The following is a 26,994-nucleotide window of genomic DNA, read 5'->3' as shown; positions in this document are numbered from 1 at the left end:
GTGAGCTCTAAGGCATCCACCGGCAACATCAAGGACGGTGGTCTTGAAGGCGCTCCACAACTCTTCAGGACCCCCCAAAGCACCCAGACCCCCCAAGTGTCCACTCAGCCTGTTCGCAAACGCCTCAGCTACTCTCTCATCCCTGAGCTTGGCAACATCCAGCCTCGGCTGGGATGGTACCATTCTCCAGGATTTAAGGTGCAGCTTTAGAGTTGCTACAACAAGCCTGTGGTCAGTATTGAGGAACTGAGCACTCCGGGAGACCCTGCAGTTCTGGATCATCCTCCAACGACCGTCAATGAGGACATGGTCAATCTCCTTTGCCACACCGCCAGCGTTGGAATACCAAGTCCAGCGATGAGCTTGTGGGCGCTGAAACCATGAACCAGCCACCCTAAGTCCATGACTTCTTGCAAAGTCAAGGAACTTAGTGCTATTCTGGTTCATAGTTCCTGAGCCATGGGGACCAACACACACCTCATAACCGTCCCTATCAGTTCCAGTCGATGCATTGAAATCCCCCAAGACTAGAAGTGTATCTCGTCTGGGGCACTGATCAACCACAGACTCGAGTGTGGCGTAGAATGCATCCTTCACGGTGAGATCACTCGCCTCAGTCGGAGCATAAACAGGGACCAGGGAAATGACACCTAAGGAGTGACGAATCCTTAATCTCATAATACGCTCGTTGACCGTTGTTACCTCAATTATCATTGGGGTCAGCTTATTGGACACAGCTACAGCAACTCCTTGGGTATGGTAACCATCAGAGCGACCAGACCAATAGTAGGTGTAACCACCCACCATTATCTCGCCGCAATCCGGTCTCCGAACCTCAGAGAGAGCCGCAATCCCGATGTCCAAACGCTTGAGCTCAGATGATAACAGAGACAGGTGATCATCCTCTCTTAGGGATAGGACATTCCAGGCACCCACCCGAAGGGACCGCCTCAGGTTAACCCAAGGAGACCGCCGTCTGGTGGACGACACCTCAGCACCACTCCGACACACTCTCCCGCAATCTGACCCAGGGATGTTACCCCGTGGTTTCCCTCCTATCAAAGATTGGGGGTCCCGAAGGCTTTGCCCCAATCCCGTCATCCGGTGAGCTGCCCTGCGAAGGGAAGCTGCACAGGAGGTACTCCCACGGAGTGGGTTTTCAGATTTTTTTGCGTTTTTGCGTTTTTGCGTTTTGCGGAATGAAAGGTTTTACGGTGGCCGGAGTGCAAATCCTGCCACCAACCTCCTAATAAGAAGTGACTCAACTGCAGGAGGACGTCCGCAGACACAGTTGGGCACTAGATATGGATGGCCGTTGGCTCACAAGGAGCTCCTCCGCCCTTTGACAGGTTTTGTTTTTAATCCTGCTGGGTGTCCATATCCAAACACCCTCCTCACCAGGAGGATCTATATACATATATATATATATATATATATATATATATATATATGTATGTATATATATATGTATATATATATGTATATATGTATGTATATATGTATATATATATGTATATATATATGTATATATATATGTATATATGTATATATATATGTATATATATACGTATATATATATATGTATATATATATATATGTATATATATACATATATATATATGTATATATATATATATATATATATATATATATATATATATATATATATATATATATATATATATATATATATATATATATATATATATATATATATATATATATATATATATATATATATATATATATATATATATATATATATATGATTGGGGCAGTTTGGATTATACATTATTAAAGAGGAAGAAGGCACTTCCAACTAAAAGTAAAAACGAGATTGACTCTGCTAATTTGCAAGAGCAAGAGCAAAAAAGCAAGAGCAGACCCGGTCTCGGGCAACATTTCACCAGTTTCACAGCCGGCTTCCTCAGGCACAATGGACCCCAAGCCTCGGAACTTGTCCGGCTTGTTTTTTTTGATACGACCGCTCATTTCCAGTCACATACTGGTGCTCATGGTCAAATGTATGAGTGCATTTTCATTTTATTTTGCAAAAGCAGAATAAACCTCAAATCACGTCATTGACGGGTGCTCTGCTCTTTTTTGTTTTTTACTGACACGTGATTTGGTGTTGTATGTGTGTGCGCTTGTTGTTGTTTTTCTGGTTCCGGGGCCTGAACATGACTGGTTTCGTGTCTGGGTTGGGCATGATGAGGTGTTGGTTGTGTAGGTGTTGGGGTTCTCATTGGGTGTTGTGCACATGCGGATGTGGTGTTTGGGATTGTGTTGTTTGTTGCTCACCTTATCTAGCCGTTTGCACCATCCAGTTTTTCCCATTTGCATCAGAGGTGTGTATTATGTGGGTATGTCCACTGTCTCTGCAGTATTGCAGAGATTGCACACCGCAGGCGAATGGTGAGTAATGTGGGCCGAAGATTTTTGCGCTATCGTGTACTGTTTTAGCTGTATTTTGGGAACACACATACATATGTAAAAGATGAGAGTTTTAGATATATATATATATATATATATATATATATATATATATATATATATATATATATATATATATATATATATATATATATATATATATTTGCATGGTGTTTTAAAAAGAGTGGTGCAACGTTCAATGTTTATTTACAAAGAAACAGAAACCTCAGGAATCGGAACCAAACATTTCTTGAAAGCTTATGACATGATATTTTCTGTCACTGATTGCTATTGCAGTATGTCACTGCTGGAGTTTGTGAGAGCCCATGGTCTGAAATTGGCATTTACACAAAGTCCTTGTAATTGACGTTCTCAATGTGTGCCCTTCTGCGGTTCAGACAGGCATTGAGCCTGATTCCAAAGTTCTGTCCAACTTTCCTGTAGGTCTCTTGTGGCACTGCATGGAGGTAGTCTTACACCTCCTGCTGGCAGAGCAGTTGGCATAGACAGAACTCTTGGCAGCCCCCAGAACCAGTAGTCTAGGGGGTTCAAGACTGGGTTCTGGCGTGCCCATTCATGAGTGGTACTCAGGGCAACGAGGCGATTTCTGAAGAGCCTGCCGCAGGAAAGTGATGACAAACAAACAAACGGACCCAAATGCAATACCCTCTCCTCTGGCAACTGGCGAGTGTAATGAAGGCAGAGGTTTAACCTTCTCCCTTCCTGGGTACATAGATTATTAATTTCAGCCCCTAATTTTAGCAATTGATACATTTCTTCCTGTACAGTTTTGCATGTTTTCTCATCATGGCAAATTCATCAATCATACAGCATTTCATTGCGTCCTTATCGTTTATTACAGGCCTGATTTGTGCCCAAATCCAATGGATCAATGATTTATAATCATGCGCTCCACATTCCACTCGTGTAATTAATGTCGTAATTGTTTGAAATCAACTGTGACCTCCGAGTAATCATGATAACCTTTGTGCAAGTTGGTGTTTTACATTTATTTCATTACTTGAGGTCGTCACAGATGTTTTGATTGATGCTCGTGTGCCTTGGGCATTGTTTCCTTTGCCATGTGTTGTGATAATAAAGTGCCATACTGTAATTGGCGGCAACGGTAATTGGGCGGATGTGGCAGCACTGTATATGAAGGTCAATGGCTGGTGATGACACGTATACCACGTACTCCGTGGAAAGTCATGCTGGAACAGTAATGGTATGTTATATACTATATTAGGAATAATGTACTCTGAGGAATGTAATTGGTGTTAGAGTATGGAGTTTAACTTCGTTATTATGTGATGTGTATGTGGTATTTGCCTTCAGTATTATGTGTACAAGTTATTGTATTTTGTTATTCTTACCCTATGTATATTTATGTTGTTGTAGATATGCGTATGGGTTTTGTGAGAATAAAGCCGATTGAAAGGTCTATTGTTGATTACTACAACACCATGGATCAGAGATCTTTTTGTTTTGCGAAGATGTGCAGGTTGCTAATAGTTTTGTCAAAGAACCAGAGCCTGATGCTATTTTTCTGTTTTGTTTCATTACCTGTTAATCATACAGTGACTCATCATGTACTGCGACTATGTGCTCAGAACTAGAATTGTGCCACACGTATCCAGAGCATTTTGTCATTGGCAAAAAGGCCATTTCGAATTAGGTATGAAAGTGTGAGTTGGAGGTGGTGGGATAGGGGGGTGTAGGGAAGGATGCGTTTAGAAATGGAAGACATGAGGGAGGATAATGGAAATATGGGACAGGAGGTTGGGGGGGGGGGGAAGCTTACGATCGTAATAAAAGTTTTTGGAATGAGATTCAACACTCGCAATAGTCCAATTTACTCGAATGTTTATTTTTAATTTTCAATTGATCTACAAATGCCAGGCCCATTACCAGGGTTTTCAAGTGGGGAAGGGGTGGGGGGGGGGTGCAAATCTGAAAGTGTAAACTTTTCACTAACCCTGGCCCTGGTGCTGAAAGCATGCTACGCTAAGGGAGGTCCAGGGGCTTCCACAACCTCCTACAGGAAAATATTTAATTCTAGACATCATTTCCCATACTTTGGAGCATTTTGGTGGGGGGCAGTTATTGCATTTATGTATTTATTAATGTATTTAGCATTCCAAAGTTGAGGGGTGAATAATCGCATCTTTTTACGAATGCGAAACCCTCGACTGATTTGTACCTGGACCAGATGGCATCGGCTCATGTCATAAAATTCTGCTGTGCTGCTCTTGCACTTCCTTTCCCTGCCCTTTTCACCCTGGCATTTTTCCTTCGGTCATCTATCTGCATGAAAAGCACGGTGTTGGCTTAATGGTTAAGGTGGCTGGCTTAAGATCTTAAGGTCTTGAGTTTGAGTCCCTTTCGTACCATTGAAATAACACCAGCTGGTGGGTTGACTCGGCCTATTATCTTTCTGAGGTCGGCAAAATGAGTACCAGCATGCAGGTAACAGCAGCATTGCATCAGCAGCACAACTGTGCCCCCAGAAAATGATGCAGCGTTGCGAGATAATTAGCGTTGCAAGATAGCTCTTCCAGAATCCACAGACAGTAAGTGCGTTATCGCGGTGACGTCACGGCGTTCGTCTCGGGTCACACAACGACATTTATTATCATCATTGCGCTCGACTGCAAACCATTAATGACTCGAGATTGTGTTTGATAAAGCGGGAGATAATGTATGGTGTGGCAGGCGGCACTTATCACTCCCGGTATTGTGCAGCAAGGGAACGATGGAACTCAGTGCCAGCACTTTCACCACTCATGGTTTGGACTTGAAAAGTATCTGATATACGTGTGTGTGTGTGTGTGTGTGTGTGTGTGTGTGTGTGTGTGTGTGTGTGTGTGTGTGTGTGTGTGTGTGTGTGTGTGTGTGTGTGTGTGTGTGTGTGTGTGTGTGTGTGTGTGTGTGTGTGTGTGTGTGTGTGTGTGTGTGTGTGTGTGTGTGTGTGTGTGTGTGTGTGTTTTTTCTCCATAACTCCTAAACCATGAAACCTAGCAGCCTGAAACTATGCATGCATGCACAAGGAACTTGAAGGGAGTGTATGAATGAAAATTGGGTGTTTGGGTTAAATAAAACGCCCCTTTTTAAGATAATTAACAGTCTTATTTAATTATATACTTTATCAGGTTATCCTCAGCCACCTCGCCCTCTCTGGGGTCTTAAGGTATTTCCTGGTTTACCTTGCTGGGGTCTGAAGCCGCCATGTTTTTTGGCCTGCTCAACCATGCCTTGGGTTGCAATAGACCGAAACGATTTCTTAACGATAGTCTTTTTTTTTTTTTTACACTTTTCTTACTCGTATTAATGAATGCCTGTTAATCAGAGCTACGAATCACTGGATACATTGCAATGCTTATAAACGCCTGGAGATGCCAGCGTTCGTGGCTTTATTTTGTTTCCACCCATGTGATAACCTTGACAATCTCTTGAACTAAGCCGAATCATAAAATTTAAGCTCCAGATTTGAACTCAGCAGCAGTTAAGACACAAATAAAATGTGTTCATTGGTCCATTTCCGACATTTCTTAGGCGTTTCCGGGTGCATAGTTTCATCAACGGCAATTGGTAATCGCTTGCCAAGCCAGGCGTTCTGTTGGAGTTCTTGCTGGCGTGCTTAAGGCATTTACCGAGCACCCTACTGCTGTTAGCGGTACAGTTCGTGGCCAATCGGGATGTACAGTCGAAAGTTACTCCAAGGTCGAGGTACGAATACAGCACACACGGACGTGATACATATGGGCATATTTGGATCTGTATGGACTCTCTGCAGGTGTGTGGGTATGCTTTGCCTGTTACGGGTGCCGTGGTGGCAAAGTTTCATCCTGTATCTTGTGGAAGTTTTATTAGGTTTTCCTTTGTCCTCGTGACTGTTTCTAAAGCATTTGATTATCCAGTTTGCTTTACAAAAGCTATATTGGATTCGCTATATATGCTAGATATCCCTTATTGTCGGGTTTTCCGTGTGTGTGTGTGTGTGTGTGTGTGTGTGTGTGTGTGTGTGTGTGTGTGTGTGTGTGTGTGTGTGTGTGTGTGTGTGTGTGTCTGCAACACGAGGCTCCACAGCACAAACCAGCAAACCGATTTCGATGAAACTTTGCCAACATGTGCAGTATTTTTTGGGAATGTGCGTCTTTGAATTTCGTTGCCTAGCAACCACCCGTTGCTGTGCAGCGGCTGAAAAACCGCGTACAGTATTTTCAATACTTGTCCTTCAGTTTAGAATGTAGGGAAGTGAGACTTCGGAATGAAACACTTTGAGATATTTAGAAAATTTTAATCGAGCTGATTTTTGATTGATGTTTTATTTTTCAAATGGTTGTTCTTCAAAAATCGGGTGTCTATTCACCGTCATTTTTATGATGGGCTTAGGAAAGTGGGCGGAGCTTAGGGGAAGTGGACGTGGTTGATGAAAAGTGGGAGTGGTGTAGGAAAGTGGGCGTGGCGTAGGAAAGTGGGCGTGGCGTATGGAAAGTGGGCGTGGGTTATGAAAAATATTGTGTGGCTCAGGAGGTGTGGCCAAACAAGAGCATTGAGAAGTTTATCGGGTTGTGTGTGTGTGTGTGTGTGTGTGTGTGTGTGTGTGTGTGTGTGTGTGTGTGTGTGTGTGTGTGTGTGTGTGTGTGTGTGTGTGTGTGTGTGTCTGCAATGCGAGGCTCCACAGCACAAACCAGCAAACCGATTATTTTTCAAATGGTAGTCCTTCAAAAATAGGGTGTCTATTTACCGTCATATTTTATGAGGAGTGCTGGCAAAATACTCAATAGGAAAAATCTTGCCAGGCAGAGGAACAATTGTGTGTGAACCAATACGTCTTGGCAATGAATCTTCGTCGGTGGATCGGTCAGAATGAAAAGCATTGTATCCAGCGCTTCGATCCTTGCGAATCCCTCGTTGTCTACCGGCTTGTGTTTCTCTTTGTGAGTTTCAAAGCAAAATATATTTGATACCACCCGATTTTTGAGCCGTTTGCAGTATTAATGTGTTATCTAAATAACCGAGTCAAATTCTTTTTTTCCACCCATCACACACGGCTGTTTGTAAAGATTAATGTTTGTGCACATCTCCCTGAAACGTCCATATAAAATGCAACATTGTTTTTCAGTGAAAGCGACACAAGGTTTTTGGGTTGGATACAGTACTTAATGCAGTTGGAAATCGCACTGACTCCAAATTTCTGATTCCCCAAAAATTTCCAATATTGGCCAAGCATGTGTGTGCGTGTGTGTTTTTTTTTCATAAAGCATAACATTCTCTCTGCTAACTCCTCTGCCCCAACCTCTCTTTGTCTTTGTCTTTGTCTTTCTCTTGCTCTTCCTCTTCCTCTTCCTCTTGCTGTTCCTCTTTGTTTTTCCCTCTCCCTCTCCCTCTTGCCCTCGTCGCCTTCCCCTTCCCCTTCCCCTTCCCCTTCCCCTTCCCCTTCCCCTTCCCCTTCCCCTTCCCCTTCCCCTTCCCCTTCCCCTTCCCCTTCCCCTTCTTCTTCCCCTTCCTCTTTCTGTGCCATCATTGCTCTTTCTGTTCCATCATTGCTCTTTCGTTCCATCATTGCTCTTCCTGTTCCTGTTCTTTTTCTTTCTGTTTCTGTTCCTGTTCCTGTTCCTGTTCCTGTTCCATCATTGCTCTTTCTGTTCCTGTTCCTGTTCCATCATTGCTCTTTCTGTTCCTTTTCTTGTTCCTGTTCCATCATTGCTCTTTCGGTTCCTGTTCCTGTTCCATCATTTCTCTTTCTCTTTCTCTTTCTCTTTCTTTCTGTTCCTGTTCCTGTTTCATCATTGCTCTTTCTGTTCCTGTTCCTGTTCCATCATTGCTCTTTCTGTTCCTGTTCCTGTTCCTCATTGCTCTTTCTGTTCCTGTTCCTGTTCCATCATTGCTCTTTCTGTTCCTGTTCCTGTTCCATCATTGCTCTTTCTGTTCCTGTTCCTGTTCCATCATTGCTCTTTCTGTTCCTGTTCCTGTTCCATCATTGCTCTTTCTGTTCCTGTTCCTGTTCCATCATTGCTCTTTCTGTTCCTGTTCCTGTTCCATCATTGCTCTTTCTGTTCCTGTTCCTGTTCCATCATTGCTCTTTCTGTTCCTGTTCCTGTTCCATCATTGCTCTTTCTGTTCCTGTTCCTGTTCCATCATTGCTCTTTCTGTTCCTGTTCCTGTTCCATCATTGCTCTTTCTGTTCCTGTTCCTGTTCCATCATTGCTCTTTCTGTTCCTGTTCCTGTTCCATAATTGCTCTTCCTGTTCCTGCTCCTTCTCCTGCTCCTGTTCCTGTTCCTGTTCCTGTTCCTGTTCCTGTTCCTGTTCCTGTTCCTGTTCCAGTTCCATCATTGCTCTTTCTGTTCCTGTTCTTGTTCCTGTTCCATTATTGCTCTTTCTGTTCCTGTTCTTGTTCCTGTTCCATTATTGCTCTTTCTGTTCCTGTTCTTGTTCCTGTTCCATTATTGCTCTTTCTGTTCCTGTTCTTGTTCCTGTTCCATCATTGCTCTTTCTGTTCCTGTTCTTGTTCCTGTTCCATCATTGCTCTTTCTGTTCCTGTTCTTGTTCCTGTTCCATCATTGCTCTTTCTGTTCCTGTTCTTGTTCCTGTTCCATCATTGCTCTTTCTGTTCCTGTTCTTGTTCCTGTTCCATCATTGCTCTTTCTGTTCCTGTTCTTGTTCCTGTTCCATCATTGCTCTTTCTCTTTCTCTTTCTCTTTCTCTCTGTTCCTGTTCCTGTTCCTGTTCCATCATTGCTCTTTCTCTTCTCTTTCTCTTTCTGTTCCTGTTCCTGTTCCATCGTTGCTCTTTCACTTTCTCTTTCTCTTTCTCTTTCTGTTCCTGTTCCATCATTGCTCTTTCTCTTTCTGTTCCTGTTCCATCATTGCTCTTTCTCTTTGTCTTTCCCTTTCTCTTTCTGTTCGTGTTCGATCATTGCTGTTTCTCTTTCTCTTTCTGTTCGTGTTCCATCATTGCTGTTTCTCTTTCTCTTTCTGTTCCTGTTCCATCATTGCTCTTTCTCTTTCTCTTTCTGTTCCTGTTCCATACTTGCTCTTTCTCTTTCTCTTTCCCTTTCTCTTTCTGTTCCTGTTCCATCATTGCTCTTTCTCTTTCTCTTTCTGTTCCTGTTCCATCATTGCTCTTTCTCTTTCTCTTTCTGTTCCTGTTCCATACTTGCTCTTTCTCTTTCTCTTTCCCTTTCTCTTTCTGTTCCTGTTCCATCATTGCTCTTTCTCTTTCTCTTTCTGTTCCTGTTCCATCATTGCTCTTTCTCTTTCTCTTTCCCTTTCTCTTTCTGTTCCTATTCCATCATTGCTCTTTCTCTTTCCCTTTCTCTTTCTGTTCCTGTTCCATCATTGCTCTTTGTCTTTCTCTTTCCCTTTCCCTTTCTCTTTCTGTTCCTGTTCCATCATTGCTCTTTCTCTTTCTCTTTCTCTTTCCCTTTCTCTTTCTGTTCCTGTTCCATCATTGCTCTTTCTCTTTCTCTTTCTCTTTCTGTTCCTGTTCCATCATTGCTCTTTCTCTTTCTCTTTCTCTACCTGTTCCATCATTGCTCTTTTTCTCTTTCTCTTTCTCTTTCTCTTTCTGTTCCTGTTCCATCATTTCTCTTTCTCTTTCTCTTTCTCTTTCTGTTCTTGTTCCATCATTGCTCTTTCTCTTTCTCTTTCTCTTTCTGTTCCTGTTCCATCATTTCTCTTTCTCTTTCTCTTTCTCTTTCTCTTTTTCTTTCTGTTCCTGTTCCATTATTGCTCTTCTCTTTCTCTTTCTGTACCTGTTCCATCATTGCTCTTTCTCTTTCTCTTTCTGTTTCTGCACCTGTTCCATCATTGCTCTTTCTCTTTCTCTTTATGTTTCTGTTCCTGTTCCATCATTGCTCTTTCTCTTTCTCTTTGTCCTTCTGTTCCATCATTGCTCTTTCTCTTTCTCTTTCTGTTCCTGTTCCATCATTGCTCTTTCTCTTTCCCTTTCTCTTTCTGTTCCTGTTCCATCATTGCTCTTTCTGTTCCTGTTCCATCAATGCTCTTTCTCTTTCTCTTTCTGTTCCTGTTCCATCATTGCTCTTTCTCTTTCTCTTTCTGTAGCTGTTCCATCATTGCTCTTTTTCTCTTTCTCTTTCTCTTTCTCTTTCTGTTCCTGTTCCATCATTTCTCTTTCTCTTTCTCTTTCTCTTTCTGTTCTTGTTCCATCATTGCTCTTTCTCTTTCTCTTTCTCTTTCTCTTTCTGTTCCTGTTCCATCATTTCTCTTTCTCTTTCTCTTTCTCTTTTTCTTTCTGTTCCTGTTCCATTATTGCTCTTCTCTTTCTCTTTCTGTACCTGTTCCATCATTACTCTTTCTCTTTCTCTTTCTGTTTCTGTACCTGTTCCATCATTGCTCTTTCTCTTTCTCTTTCTGTTTCTGTTCCTGTTCCATCATTGCTCCTTCTCTTTCTCTTTCGCTTTCTGTTCCTGTTCCATCATTGCTCTTTCTGTTCCTGTTCTTGTTCCTGTTCCATCATTGCTCTTTCTGTTCCTGTTCTTGTTCCTGTTCCATCATTGCTCTTTCTGTTCCTGTTCCTGTTCCATCATTGCTCTTGCTCTTGCTCTTTCTCTTTCTCTTTCTCTTCCTGTTCCTCTTCCTGTTCCTGTTCCTGTTCCTGTGTGTGTGTGTGTGTATATATAAACATGTATATGTGTGAATATATATATATATCTGTATATATATATATATATATATATATATATATATATATATATATATATATATATATATATATATATATATATATATATATATATATATATATATACATATACTCGTACGTGTAAAAAAAAAAAAATAATAATAATAACAGGAATTGTGACGTCAATCGTTATGTTGTAGCACCATGTACTGTCATTGGTTTGGTAAATAAATGGCCATAACTTAGGAACCACTTGTCCAATTAATATCAAACCTTGAAAAGGCACATCCACCGATCCCCAGCAATTTTCCGGGCAAGTTTCAATTAGATCGGACTAGTGGTTGTCGAGAAACAGCGGTCGCAGACACACAGATATACAGACAGACACACACAGAGATTGCTGGAATTATAGAAAGATATATGTGTATATATATATATATATATATATATATATATTTACAGCCATGGGTACTGACTGTATTATGAGGTGGTTAATCCCCTTTTCTCCTCGGAAGAACCGGACCTGCGGCCACCACTCACAATTATGTTCATGGTGCGGTAGATTGCTTAACAACCACGTACGCCAATCAGATAACCACAAGTTCCAGTGATCATCGTCTAATTTGCCATTAAACAAGAGGTCACGTGGCCTCCTGACTGGGGAATGCAGCGTTGTGCTTGCCAACTATGACAGGTTAATTAGTTTGGGAATTATAACCTCCCAGTCTATCTCGGTTCGGACAATGCTGGATCAATGGAAATAAATGACAATCATGGACAGGTTGAAACATCAACAATAAATGTATTTTTCAGAAAAATTAATGAACTGAAGGAGTTTTTATTACCTTGTCAATTAAATGGATGAATTCAAATCAAATGTTTCAATCGACAAAATAATCTCAAACAAATATAGAATTCAACAAGCATTTTTAGAAAAATAGATAAAGAGCAGATGCTTATCACGATGCCTTACTTAACAATTAAACATGAGACAGGGGTACCCAACAGACAATTCAGGGGGAAAAGAGATATTGTCTCGGCTTACCAAGGCAGAAGTCATTGTGCGTCTACGAAAATAACCCAAAATGTGTGAGCATGCCTTTGTCTACTTCTCTAAATGAGCTCTCCACAGCCCGGCTCATTTCCACTGCCAGCGCCCTGCCTCACCGTGCACCCACCCATAAACGGGCTCAGACACCAATCGACGTCTTGTCATCACACCCAGGAACCAGGTACCCCAAGAGCCAGGTACGCGAAGAGCCAGGTACTGAGCAGAACCAACAGAAACAGTCCAACTTTCACCAACCACTGTTGCTGCTGTCCCCAACCGTCAGGGGCTGTCACCAACCATCAGCAGGATCTCCGACCATCCACCAACAGGGCAGTCCTGCCATCCTTTTATAGGCGACCCGTGTGGGTGGAGCCTCAAGCACAACCTCAGCCAAGTGCAGCCTGCCTCTTGGCGCATCGCTGCACGAGACCTCCAACCATCCATTCTCGCGGTCATTCTCTCCTGCCCATCAAACAAGATGCAACTCCCAATTAACACAGGCCTGACTTATGACGCCATGTTTGGAGCACTAGACAAAAGCCAGAAAGCATCCATTTGCCGGAACAACTGAGTGGAAACTTGAAGCGCCCACAGAACCCCAACGGGCAATTATCATCTTTGTTCAGCCCGAAACGAAGAAGAGCCGGTTTGCATCCAAAGACCTGCTCAATGGGGTGTTGATCGCCAATGGAAAAAGTTGGTTGTCAAACGTTGATGAAAGAAGGTGAGTGCCTAAGGTAAACGATCCGAGACCACAGCCATGTTTGACCGTCAGAATCAACTGTCCAGGAAAACTTTGCAGTGTGATTAATGACTCAAGTGTCCTGTAAGTCCAATGTGAAAATGATAACCAAAATAAAATGTGTAAATAAGTCATGTATTTCCAAGCCAATGTGTCTTGATGGAAAGGGAATAGAACGAGTCTCCGTTGGGCTAACAGCTATGTTATCGCATACACGAACGGTGAATATCGCTCATGCAGAAATGAAAACTGATGGAAAAATCGTACGTCATGAATGTTTCGTAAAGAGGAAAAGGTATACGAAACGAAAGAATGGGAACCTGTTCTCTACCCTTCTCCAATGCATCAAAGAGTTAAAACGGTATGTTTCACTTCACTTCTCTGCAATAATCACATTTTCAGCACTTCCAGTATTCTCGACACGTCATAGCACTTCCAGCACTGCCAACGACATTCCAGCAGCCTCACCCATCGCATCCCTGGAACCAACTATGATGGCTGGATTTCAGCGCACCAGCCACTCGAGTGTCTGGATTCTGAATAGCGGAAGTTACTGGAGACTGGAAGGAGGTTGAGAAAAAAGCTGGATGGAACAGACTGAAGTGAGTGCAGTGTTGGTTGCTGAGTTCCATAAGAGCAGCTCAAGAGAGTTCAGGTCTATCAGTCCTGGGTGCTGCTGAGTCTCAGTGGAGTCGGAGCTGGGTGCACAGAGCCTGTTTGTGATGCTGTTGAGTCTCGAAGTTCAAGCCACTGTGTTGAGTTTGAGCCATGGATTTCACGTCCTGAGGAGAGAGGTTTGGCCGGGTCGACCTAGTTTCACAAATGCCAAGCGAGGTGAACGCAGCGCCAGTGGAGCAGGTGCTGCAGGGCGCAGGAGGGAAGAGCACTGATCAAACCAGCCAAACTGATCCCTTGCACGTCTTTTGCACATACACCATATATGCTTGTGGCTTCCAGCGCAGACACCTCTTGGATTGCTCACACTACAAGATACCACACGATCGCACCTCCCACCAGCACATCTCACTCATTTGCATCTACACCTGGTTGGGACCCACATGGGCTAGCCGGTTCACATGTGGATGAGAAAGGCGTCGCCAACATGCCCGACTTGTTATTCTTCTTTCTGTCAACCTTTCTTGTCTTCTTTCCTGGAATAAATGTGGTGCCAATGTCAATGCTTAGTGCTAATGTTCAATGTATAAGGGACTTTTGAGTGCGAGAGGTGAAGACTTTTTCTTTGTGACACTTCAATCTTCTGTAAATACATGCCTTTCAACAGCCTTGTTATTTCAAAACTTTCTCAGTGTCTATTTTCTCCATTGGTTAGACATAGTATGTCATTGGTAGATGGGAGGTTGTGTCCCACTGGTTCGCTATGTTCATACGAGCTGACGTCCCACTTATGGTTCCACTCAGCCGTACCTAATTGATAGGTGTGGGGCGTCTATAGCACAGTTCCCTATCTGGGGCAATTAAATCACCGGGAAGGCAATGCAAGATTTGGGCTTGAGGGCCCTTTTAGTCACTTCAGATGGCATCTGTGGTTGCAACCCATCATGCCGCAGAGTTATCTGTGGCTCATTGACTTCAGGGTCAAAGGTTGAGAAGCGGGTTGGAGACCACGCGTGACCCGGCTTGCAAACCCGTAACAACACTGTATACATCACCCCACAGCTAGCTTTTAAAAAAGAGGATGCTACTGTAATGTGAATGTCAACACAGTCAAAGTCAGCTTCCACAGTGAGACCCCAGAGTCTTTTGAGTCTGCACTTTTGCTGCACAACACAGCTGACGGCGTGAAATGCCTCCCAAAAGGAACTTATGAGGTCTTCTTTTGAGCTTCAGGTTAACATGCAACATATAGATAACTGTTGTACCATGGTGCCTTCACTGCTTTGTTGAAAAAATACAAACTTTTCTCATGTTCCATTCCACCAACCCGATTTATCCTGCAGGTGCTGGAACACAGCCTATGCGACATTGCAGCCGGTTTGAGGCATTCTCTCGCTATTACTTGTGAGATATTGGGATACTTATTTGTCTTCTAACTCACCCACAACCCATGGACCTTCCTAATAATCCCCTTTAGCTCTTATTATTTGGTGACCTTGCCTCTTCTCCCTTCTACGCTTTCTTCCACACAAACTCTTTGTTCATTATCCTCACATCACCCTCCTGCCACACTTCTTTGCCAACTGGTTGGCTCATTTTTTACCCAACCCCCATCTGTGCATTCCCATCACGACAACACATCACTTCAGCTGTACTTTTCAATGTCAGATTTTTTTTTAAAGTTGCAGCAATTTTCATTCATGCGTTTTCTCCCTCGAGCATTTTCCACGATTTATTTTGAGAGGTTTTCGTGCCTTGAAACAACTGACTGTATGTCAGCCGATGACACCTTTGTAAAAGCATCTTCAATTTGGCTGATTCCCAGTCTGCCGCAATATATAAATCAGAGGCAGGAAACACCTTCCTTTTCTCTTGTGTTTGACCTCACATTGGGGTGAGATGATGAATGTCACTGCACTTTTTGAACATCTGACTGATGGTGATAAATGTGTGCATGCGTCCACATGTTTTTGTGCATGTGTGTGCGTGTCTGCACCATTCGGAAAAGCTCGATCAAACCACCTCTCAAATGTTGTGCATTGGAATAACAATTTCCTGCCTGCTTTTCACCTTCAATACAGGGGCATGCCTTTACCTGATTTATTTATTTTCTTCCTGTTCCCCCTCGTCGTTCTTCCAGTCGACCTGCCACCGTCTTTCATTTTGCTCTTCCGGAACCCTCGACTGCTGTGCGGAATTGGAAATTTACCTGTGCATTTCTCTTGCAAATTGGACATCTGACAAATGGTGGACAATACAATTTTTTTAAACTTGTGCCTGCAATGTTGTGTGTCAGGAAAGAGATGGCAAACACGAAGCAAAGAGAATAAGCAAATGACAATGTAACAATAAGAAAACCTCCTTTTGTTGAAACCTGTTGTGCAGATCTTCTGTCTCTTTTTCAGGGGAGGGAACAGTTCTGCAGTGGGGTTTGGGCATGTTGATCCGTGCAAGGCGTGCGGGCCCCGTACCATCATACCTGCAGGCCTCAACTCCCAGTGCCGTACTAGGTACGTTTGGTTTTCAGATGGGGATGTTGCTTAAAGGGGAACCAAACGTTCAGACCACCTTGACACTAATATATCCCTTACGACCCTCAAAAATAGATTTGCTGCGTCGTTTTCCGATTTCCGAATTATAACAAAGATAAATTTGCGATTGAAGGTCAAAACCTTGTTCTTCCTCAGATTAGCCATGACGTCTCACCCTAAAGTCAACCGTAATATATGTAATGTCTCTGGGTTACGTTTCGGCATGATTTAATTCAAACAGTGAATCTTGGTGCTTGTATTGGATCGCCGAAATAGGTGACCCTTATTGTCAGTAATTCTGTCTGTTTGTTTGGCTATTTGTTTGGATGTTTGGTCGTTTGTCATCAGCATAATTGATAGTAAACGTCGGTGGATTTTGACCAAACTCGGGTGGTAGGTACATCTTATGACCTCGTGCATTGGAAATTGTGATGGTTGCTAGGGACACTTTGGTTCTCTAGCAACAACCGAAAAACCTTCAAAATCAGTTCCGTTCACGCGAAATCAATTCCAAAAGCCATTATCCCACGTAGGGTTATGAAATTTGGCACAAATGATCTACAGGTGATGCTCTATCAAATATATTCCGGTTTTTGTGATATATGGAATACTTTACCTGCAGCACCCCCTACAATTAGGGTATGCGCGAAAATTGAAGGCCCCATAGCGACCAGATGAGAGCATCGATACAAATGAAACTTTGCAGGTTCATGGTACTCAATGAGTACTACAACTTTGCCTCAGGACATATTGATCGAATTCGCTTAGGTCAGGGGTCAAAGGTCAATTAGTGCAAACATCGATAATATGCGAGAGCTGGAGGTGCCTTCATGCCAAATGCTACTCCTCCTAGGGTTATGGTCGGATGGTCATGAAAATTCACCATAATCGTCTGGAATACATTGTGCACAAACGATCGAGCTGGATTTTCGATTTAGGTCTTTGTTCACCCACAGCACCCCTCGAACTTTGGGGATTTCCGATTTCAAACCGCATTTTCGGTACTTTTCATTCAAATGGATATCGAGTAGTTATCAGTAGATGGAACTGGATGGGATTTGATATGCATAATCTTAAGCTGATTCCCTATCCGCTATATGACATCCATTTTGCTCTATATCTTATAGTTTCCATGCTCAGCGACCCATCGCCGCCTACCGGCTTGTAGTCATACAAATCACAATGTTTCATGCTACACCAATGTCTGAAAGACCCAAAGTTTGCGAGAAATTGGATGAGGTTTGTCCGAAATACCCCAGTGTGGATTGGCCGACAAAATGTTCGCCTTTGTGCTCGGAATATTTTCCAGAGAACTGTTATGAAACAACAGAGATGGCTAGATCTAGATCTAGATCAATGAGTTGAGAGAATCTCGCATGTGACTGCTTTGCTTTGTTTTAGGTACGATTGGCTGTGCATACCCGTCGCTTCACTGATGAGTTTAATCGAGAGACAGCATGTTGCATTTCACAAGCACGAGCATATAAGAACTGTCACTTCACGCTCAGGAATACCAACCTTTGCTGCGATGGCTAATTAATGGGGCAAGAACAAAAATTGATTCCTGGGAGATCGTGCCCTCCATATGGGGATAACCAGCATTGCAAGTTAGCGTTTACAGTTTTGCCATGTGTGCCCATATACACACATACACAAACCTTCCCTTTTTGTGTCTAAATCTTCCTGAGAATTCCCTGAATGCCCTGTCATTGGGTTTATTGAAATCCGTTAATCCATTCTCAAGTTATAGCATGACATGGCTCCTTTTATAATGTAGATATTGCATGTCTTTCTGGGTCTCAATGAGCATGTAAAAATTAAATGAAACGTGCGAAAAAATGATATTTTATTGCACTTGGTTGTTTTTGCATTTGCTGTTGTCATCGTGATCATCGTCATTGTTGGTGCTGCTGCTGCTGCTGCTGTTGCTGTTGCTACTTGTGCTACTACTGCTGCTGCTGTTGTTGCTGTCATTGCTGCTGCTGTTGTATTCGTCGACATCATTATTACCTCCACCAGCGAAGGTGGAAGGAGGGTATGTTTTCACCCCGGTCTGTTTGTTTGTTTATGTTTTTCTGTTTGTTTGTTTGTTTGTTTGTTTGTGTGCATGATATCTCAAAAAGTTGTAGATGGATTCGGAAGAAATTTGGTGGGCAGGTTGGGTGCGTGACAAGGATGAACTGATTGGATTTTGCTGAAGATCTGGATCCGGATCCGGCTAATCGAATTTTTTAAGTGATTCTTCAACCATTGAGAGCTCGGACTAAACTAATATACAGCACGATATCTCAAAAGGTTGTGGACGGATTTGTATGAAACTTGGTGGACATGTTGGGGTGTGACCTCGATGAATTGATTCGATTTTGGTAAAGATCCGAATCCAGATCTGGACACGAGAATTATTTAATTTCCAAAGTGATTCTTCACCATTACATTGAGAGATTGGGCCAAAAACGATTCTATAGCATCATCTATCTATAATTCCAGCAATCTCTGTGTGTCTTTGACCACTGTTTCTCAACAACCACTGGTCCGATCGAATTGAAACTTGCCAGGTATATTGCTGGGGACTTGAGTATGTGCCTTTTCAAGGTTTGATATTAATCGGACAAGTGGTTCCCAAGTTATGGCCAAGTTAGAACGCGTTCCCCATTACGGGTGACAATGTACGGACTTCCGGATAGTGATGACTTGCTGTATTCTAATAATTTCTCGATTTTTATGCGCATTTATAGATAAACACAATGCCCCAATGCAGTCGTCACTTACGAGAGCGAAGGAACGGCCTGTGTGGTTGTTGTTTCTAGCACGTGGTTTGAAAGTTTTTTTTTGCACGTCTGGGCACGCGAGAGTGAAGGAATGGCCTGTGTGGTTGTTGTTTCTGGCACACGGTTTGAAAGTGTTTTTTTTTTGTTTGTTTGCATGTACGGCCATGCATGTACGGCCACGCATGTACGGGCATGCACTAGTATTTCAAAAATGTATTGGGCCTGATAGGTTGTCGTGGATCAGGTATTATGTGGCAGAGGTATGTGCTCTACCGTGTGCCCTTCTAGTTTTTATTTTGTTTCATTCGATTGTAATATTTAATCTTTTGAAGACATTACATGAAAAACAGATTGTTGTCATTAATCTTTCTCTGCTCATTGAATAACTCATTCATTCCCACATATCACGCTTCTTTCCTCTATCTTATCTCCTGTTTTGTGCCCCACCCCTCCGACGAGGTTGGAGATGGGGGACATCAAAATGAGCTCCTTCCGTCCGACCGATCATCTATCTGTCCATGTACAGTACTTTTGTGTTCTCTATTTCAAAAACCATTGAGCATTTAGCTTTCATATTCCAGGTATGACATTATCATGACATTATCTCATCCTAATTGGATCATAGCTGTGATTGGCTGAATTATGTTGCCATGGCAACCATCTTGGTAACTCTGCTTGTGTACACAATATTTCAAAAACCGTTCAAGATTTAGCTTTCATATTACACAGATCTATTCCTCATATCATCCAAAAGGTGGGGGACCTGGAGTATCAGCTCGTTGTTCTTCATTCCCTCATGCTCTATCAGCTATAATCTTTTGAATCTAAAATCACCATCTTCCTTCCCTCTCCCCTCCCTTACTCGCTAATTCTCATGGTCTTTTCCTACCTCTCACTCTATTTCAGAGCAGAAGCTCTGTGTTGTAGCTCTTTAACAAGCCTCGACTTTGTATATATGCTGAACTTGCTTTGTGGACACCAAATAAAGTGGCTGCATACCCCTGTTGAAAAGTGTTGACTTGGGGCTATGCACACTTGCCTTCAAACTGTCACACTGGAGGTTTGCATCAATATGTGAATCATCCCTCGGAAAGATGTTAAGCCCAAAGACTCTTTTTCCCATCACTGATTGTTGGTGAACATTGCATACACTTCTGTGTCTTTCACGAAGAGGTGAAGAGTTCTCACCAGCAACCTGAACACATTGCAAATTTCAGCCTGAAGGCCCGGTCACACCTTGACGTTTTAGCCAACGTATGCTGATTTTTGAATTTTTTTTTCTAAAACGCTGGCACACGTTGAATACGTTATGGGTAAGTTTTGATAACATTGAGAGAGAAAAACACTGCCATACGTCGTTGTACGTTGGCTTTAAACGTTGTACTTTTTGGTTGTCCTCAAATTTTTTCATGCTTGAAATTTCACGACGTATGCCGGCGTATGACTCACACGTTCCGCTACGCTGGCCACAAGTTGTATGCACGGTCTGCGATCGTTGACAGACGTCAACACATGCTACTTGTAAGTTAATCATAAGTTGAGATACGCCGAGGTAATGTTTAGCATACCCGAAACTTATTTCTAACCTATGATTAACGTGTTGTTGGCACGTTACGCGATCGTTGCCACACATCGACAGACGTTACTTTTAAGTTACTCATAGGCTGAAAGACGTCGGTATAATGGATCGTCCTTGCGTCAGCGTCCACGGCCACGGCCAGGACACTTATTTGCAGCATTCTTCAAACTTTTCTTCGGCATGACGAGGATGTTCACACTTCGATGTCTAGCTTGGCTATGATTCCAATTGTCCATCGGCAGCGTCTATTTAAAATAGTCGAGTTTGAGCGTTTTAACACGTTCAGAAGAAACGCTTCAAATTTCCAAACCCCAGCGTCAAAAAACAAAGGCGAGTGACAGCAATTTAAATCGTTCATTGTAAACAATGAAAATAGCTGAGTGGTACCGTTTAAAAGTCGTTGAGTGTAAAAAAAATCCAATTGTTGAGCGCAAGCGTCTACTTTCAATAGTGGGGATGCAGCCATTTAAATGGTTGAGTTTATCATTTAAATCGTTAAATCGTTAAACGCAGGGACGATCCATCATAACCCACACCCTCCCCCTCACACTCACCTACTACTGCCAACATGAACAAACTACTACTAATACTAATACTGATACTGATACTGTTACTGCTGACATGGACATCGACTCAAAAAGGACTCGAAAACACTGTTGGGTTCCCCTTTTATGAGCAGCATTTTTATATACCAATTCCCAAAATCGCTGGGAACACGTCTTTATATGGCAGTTGTAAGCTAGAAACACGTTCATTTATTTTTTTGTCGACCGGAAGACGTCATTGGAATACGTCTACATACGTCAATGTGTGTTGGGACTACGTAAAGAATTGGTTCAAAGCACGTCAAACATAAGTTAGAAATAAGTTTCGCGTAAAAAAGACATTACCGCGACGTGTTTCGACTTATGAGTAGCTTATAAGTAGCGTTTGTGGACGTGTGTAAGCGTCCGCATATCGTGTGTAAAACTTATCCCCATCGCATGCGGAACGTGTGTCATACGCCGAGTACGTCCAAAAATTTTGAACATGTTTAAAATTTCTTGACGTACTCTACTTACTACGACATATGATAGCGTACTTTAGCGTTCTACTCACGTATACCAAACTTACTCATACCGTATTTGACGTGCCCCAACGTTTTAGACAGGTTTTTCTTAGGTCAGCATACGCTGGCAAGATCGCCAAGGTGTGACCGCGATGTTGTCACTTACATTTCTGCGGCAGTTATGATTCGAATCGTTGTGCGTCAGCCTTTTAATAGGCTACGTCACGACATCGTCAGCGATGCGTGCAATGCGCTATGCCTATCGTTGGGCATCGGTTGTGTAGGTCGACAACAGGTTCAGCATTCGTTGGTATAAGTTATCTATAACACAACGAAACGTTCTGTGTCCATTACCAATGCGTTATACATAAGACCAAGTCGCTATGAATACGTCCGAATCTTTAAAAAAAAACATCAAAAGTTCAACGTAAGCCAGCGTTTTACATACATTTTAATACGTTGCCATCGCTGGCTAAAACGTCAAGGTGTGACCGGGCCTTAAAACTGTTGTTAGGAAGTGGTTGTGTCTTCTTGGATATCCCATTAATAACATCATGCAGGTTTCACCACTTGCTATCTCAGGGTGGTTGTTGTCTGGCAAGCACCTACTACACTTTAAATATATTGTTACGTTTGAGGGGGGGGGTATGCATTCAAAGGGTAATTAGGATGTTTAATTAGTATTCCATGCTGTTCGAGTTTACCAGGATCTCGATGTAATAAGTAGCAATTCAGTGGTGACAAGTTGTCTAGTAAATGTTCATTTCTTCAAGGGGGAAATGATAATTGTCACGTAATTAGATAGGGACACGGGATAGGGTAAGTGTGTCTGCGTAAACCCCTTTTAGTAGTCCCTGGAGGCTGGCCGTGACGTCACAGGACAGGGCTGCGGATGGCTCCGCCCCGTGATCACGATTGGCGGAAGGCGACGGCGGTGGGCCAATAAAACGGCTCGATTGGAAGTGACGAGGACAGGAGGATAAAAAGGTTCTGTTCGGGGTCGAAAAGGAAGAGGAAGAAGATCGGGACAAAAAGATCGTGTTTTTTTGGTGTGGAGGCTGTTGCGCGGGAAGGGTACTTGTTGTTGTGCTGATTCGATCGTGTTCTTCATCGTGTCTTGGAGCCTTGCTGAGCCTCGTGCCTCACCTTGGTTGGCTCTGGGGTTCTGCTGACTCGGAGTACGGGGTCGAACGGCAGGCGGACCTACCTCCCTCTCCTGCTCGCAATTTGGCGCCAGAACTGGTTCCTTGGCGGCTGTGAGCGGACTTGGGCCAGGACCAGGAGGTCGACAGCACCACGGTTTCTCCTGCCCCCCCCCCCCTGACGAGAGCAAGGCCAGCTCGTCCGACGCTGATCCAGGGACAGTTGCGTCCACACCACGGTCCATCCTGACCACCAGAAATAGCTACGTTGTGTGTGTGTGTGTGTGTGTGTGTGTGTGTGTGTGTGTGTGTGTGTGTGTGTGTGTGTGTGTGTGTGTGTGTGTGTGTGTGTGTGTGTGTGTGTGTGTGTGTGTGTGTGTGTGTGTGTGTGTGTGTGTGTGTGTGTGTGTGTGTGTGTGTGTGTGTGTGTGTGTGTGTGTGTGTACTTGGCGCCTTAGAGGGTTTGAGAATTGTATATTCATTGGAATTGTCTGTGTTTTCCCCACGCCCGATCCCGCACCATCCCGTCGAATCGCCCCGGATCCCTCTTCTTGCCGAGTCTTGTTATTTCTGGTTAATAATAAATAATGTCTTCGGCTATGAAGGAGAAATGTGATTATTAATTATCTTTAAAGGCACCTCAATCTCAGTCATCTGTGAAATATTTTTTTTAATTTACAGTGCCTAAAGAAAGTCTACACCCCCTTTAAAAAAAATTCACCTTTTGTTGCCTCATTGCATTGAATCTGACTTTTCCCACCTTTATTTACACATCATAACCCACAACTTTAAAGTGAAAAACAAATTCCATAAAATTCAGAAAATTACTTAAAAATACAAAACTAGAATATCTTGGTTGGATAAGTGTGCACCCCTTTTATAATAGCAATTGTAAATCACCTTCAAAATCACACACCAAGTTAATTGGCCTCCACCGGTGTTAAATTGCATTGATTTTGATCATTACAGAATAAAATCAGCTGTTCCTGCAGGTTTCCTCTGCTGGGTAGTGCATTTCACAGGAAGGACTCAACCATGAGCACCAAGGAGCTTTCAAAAGACATCTGGGATGAAGTTGTGGAAAGGCACAGATCAGGGGAGGGGGATAAAAATATTTCAAAGGCCTTGATGAATATTGCTTGCAGCACAGTCAAGACAGTCATTAAGAATGGAAGGCGTATAGTACCACCAAGACCTTACCTAGATCAGGCCATCCCTCCAAACTGAATGACCAAGCAAGGAGGAGATTGTTCAAAGAGGCCACAACTTTGAAAGGGCTATAGGCCTTTTTGGCAAAGACTGGTTACTGTGCATGTGACAACAATATCCCAAGCACTCGCCAAGTCTGGCCTCCATGGCAGGGTAGCAAGAAGGATGTCATTACTCAAAAAAGCCCACCTTGAGTCCCATCTGAGGTCTGCAAAAAACCAAACCAGAGATTCTGAAGCCATGTGGCAAAATTTTTTGTGGTCTGATGAATCCAAGATGGAATCTTTTGGCTCAAATGCAAAATGTTACATTTGGTGGAAACCAAACACAATGTGTCACCCAAAGAACACCATCCCTACTGTGAAGCATGGTGGTGGTAGCATCATGTTATGGGGATGTTTCTCATCAGCAGCGACTGAGGCACTTGTCTGCAAAATGGATGGAGCAAAATACAGAAAAATCCGAGAGGAAAACCTCCTGCCCTTTGCAAGAAAGCCGTAATTGGGACGGAAGTTCACCTTTCAGCAGGACAATGACCATAAGCACACAGCCAAAGCTACACTGGAGTGGCTAAGGAACCAAAAGATAAATGTCCTTGAGTGTCCCAGTCAGAGCCCCGACCTAAATCTAATCAGAAATCACTGCCACAACTTGAATATTGCTGTTCATCAATGCTCTTCCTGCAACTTGAATGAGCTTGAACAGTTTTATACAGAAGAATGGGCAAATATTGCCCAATCAAGGTGTGCAAAGTTGGTAGACCTATCCCAAGAGATTGACAGATGTAATTGCTGTCAAATGTGATTCCACCAAGTAATAACTCGGGGGGGGGGGGGGTGGACACTTATTGAACCAATATATTCTAGTTTTATATTTTTAATTAATTTTCTGAAATTTGTAGAATTTGTTTTTCACTTAGAAGATGTGGGTTACGATGTGTAAATAGAGGTTGGAAAAGTCCAATTTCATGTAATTTAATTCCAGGCTACAAGGCACTAAGAGGTGAAGATTTTGAAAGTGAGTGTAGACTTTCTAGAGGCACTTTAATTGATAATTGATAGACAACAAGTGAGTTTCTCATTTGTGAGCTGTCTGCTTTTGTTTTTTTTTTAATTTCCTTTGAAACCGATTCAACCAAAACTGCATGCTGGTTGCAGTGCCAGCAGGGGGCGCTGCATTGTAGAGCACGTTGCCCAATAGAGGGAACATTAAGCCACAATGGTAACCACTAACCTGATAACATGTTTTAATTTTGAGTGCTTGCAATAGATTTGATCAAGGTGCTTCCATGATTGTGGGACATAATTTCTGAAATTTCATCTGGAAATTGTCCGAGATGTTTACCTGACCTCAGGTAACATTTGTGTGGAAGTGTGGATTGTGCCGGTGATCCGCAACAGCACACTGGTTAAATTGTGTAAAGCTCAAATCAAAAATGGTGAAGTGTGACTTGTCGTAACGTTTAACCATCAACGCTAAAGCAAGAGCAATCAAACGCGTTAATTTCGTTTTCCTCGGGATAACTTAAAGATAAATATTGTTTTTATTTTTGTAGATGCTTCCCAGACAACAGTTTGTAAAGTTACAGGTAGTGGTCTGCAAATTTTTTTTATAATAGACAAACTCCCATCAGGACAATAAAAATCGCCCGGAGACAAACACCGCATGTAGTGGTGCGTTACAGGTAGTGGTCAGCATGCGCTGCTCCAGGTGAGCTCGGTCTTCTTCCTCTTCCTCTTCCTCTTCTTCCTCTTCTTCCTCTTCTTCCTCTTCTTCCTCTTCTTCCTCTTCCTCTTCCTCTTCCTCTTCCTCTTCCTCTTGGACTCGGCTCTCGAATATGCACGATCCTGATCTCCTTAAATACTAAACACCTGTACACATCCTCGCATAGACGGTGCCTTTTGAGAGCGTATATCATGAACTTTTAAATATATTCGGACATTTGCTTTTAAGTTTTGAAAAGTTCACGTTACTATTTAAAGATTATTCCATTTAATGTATTGTAATTTCGTAGATACACTATTTTCTCGTCATGAACGAAGATCGTCCATGACGGACGTGATGTGCGGCACGTGACGAAATATTGGAGGTTGTTGTTGTTGTTTTTTTGTTTTTAATTCTTCTTCCTCTTCTTGTTCTTCTTCTTCTGGTGAAGACAAAACCTTTAGGATGCGGCTCTTGGACACATTTGTCCTTGTTATACATAAGCCTCATCATGCTGGGATGTTATTTGCTTAATTAACACATGGACCACACCTGTGTGAAAGCTGTTGCTTGGTGTCCCTCATTTAACCAGGTGTTTCCATTTGTTTTGGCAACGTGTGTGTGTGTGTGTGTGTGTGTGTGTGTGTGTGTGTGTGTATGTGTGTGTGTGCGTCCTTGATTGGTATTTATTTACATGTGCGAGTTTCAGAATGTGGAATGGTGTCCTCCCAGGGCAGGCTCAAAGTATCCACCTTCATTTCAGTAAGGGGTCACAATTCATGGACCAAGCTGTGAAGTTTTCTGTTCTCAAAGTTTTGTGCTGAAGGCTCTCTTCAGGATCGTCACTGAGCCCCAGAGAGATTCCAACTGTAGTTCGTTTGTTATAATGTTCCCAGGGATGGTTTTTAGCTCACCTGTAAAGTAGTTCCGGGGAACTTGCGGGATGGTACGTCGTTCGTCTGTCCATCCACAAATACTTGCAACTTCTTCTCAGAAATACACATACAATTTCAATGAAGTTTGAACCACCCATGACCCATGATGACCCATGATGGCATTAATAAAAAGCGGGGTCTCAATGGGTCTACAGAGGGAGTTACGGGGGAGGGGGAGGGGGAGTGGGTTGCCCCCGCCAAAGAGGTCTTTGCTTTCTTCTCAAATGATACACACAATTCCAAGGAAACTTCATTACAACCTTCATCACCCATGACGTACCAAAGTGCGTTCATGACATTAGAAAAATCGGGCTCTAAGGGGATTAAGGGGTTTGCCCACCAAAATATGTATTTGCTTTCTTCTCCAAAACTACACACGCAATTCCGATGAAACTTGACCACCATCTTCACCACCCATGATGTACTAAAGTTTGTTCACGGCACTAAGGCCTCAGTCACATTTGCTCTACGGCGAGGATACGGTGGCCTACGCTCTCTGAATTGACAGAAACGTGCAGCGGCCGCAGAGAAACTGAGGTGGCCTCAGGGAGGCCCAACGCCGTTTGGCTATATTTTACAGGCGTAGGGT

At 42.9% G+C, this 26,994-nt stretch overlaps 1 protein-coding gene across 5 annotated transcripts in view; it reads left to right on the top strand.

Moving 5' to 3' along the window:
* The window catches only part of LOC147029751 (secretion-regulating guanine nucleotide exchange factor-like), a 230,893-nt gene that overhangs the window by 47,068 nt on the left and 156,831 nt on the right, over positions 1 to 26,994 (top strand). For all 5 annotated transcript variants that reach the window (XM_085873052.1, XM_085873055.1, XM_085873056.1 and 2 more), the window contains exons 5-6: positions 14,833 to 14,893; positions 15,895 to 15,999. In XM_085873052.1, coding sequence (XP_085729178.1) covers positions 14,833 to 14,893; positions 15,895 to 15,999 — 166 coding nt within the window. The remainder of the gene's footprint in view (positions 1 to 14,832; positions 14,894 to 15,894; positions 16,000 to 26,994) is intronic.

This window comes from Eptatretus burgeri, chromosome 3 (assembly GCF_056783735.1).
Source record: "Eptatretus burgeri isolate ZD-2024b chromosome 3, Ebu_testis_v1, whole genome shotgun sequence".
Classification (NCBI taxonomy): domain Eukaryota; kingdom Metazoa; phylum Chordata; class Myxini; order Myxiniformes; family Myxinidae; genus Eptatretus; species Eptatretus burgeri.
This window is presented reverse-complemented; position numbering and strand designations above follow the sequence as displayed.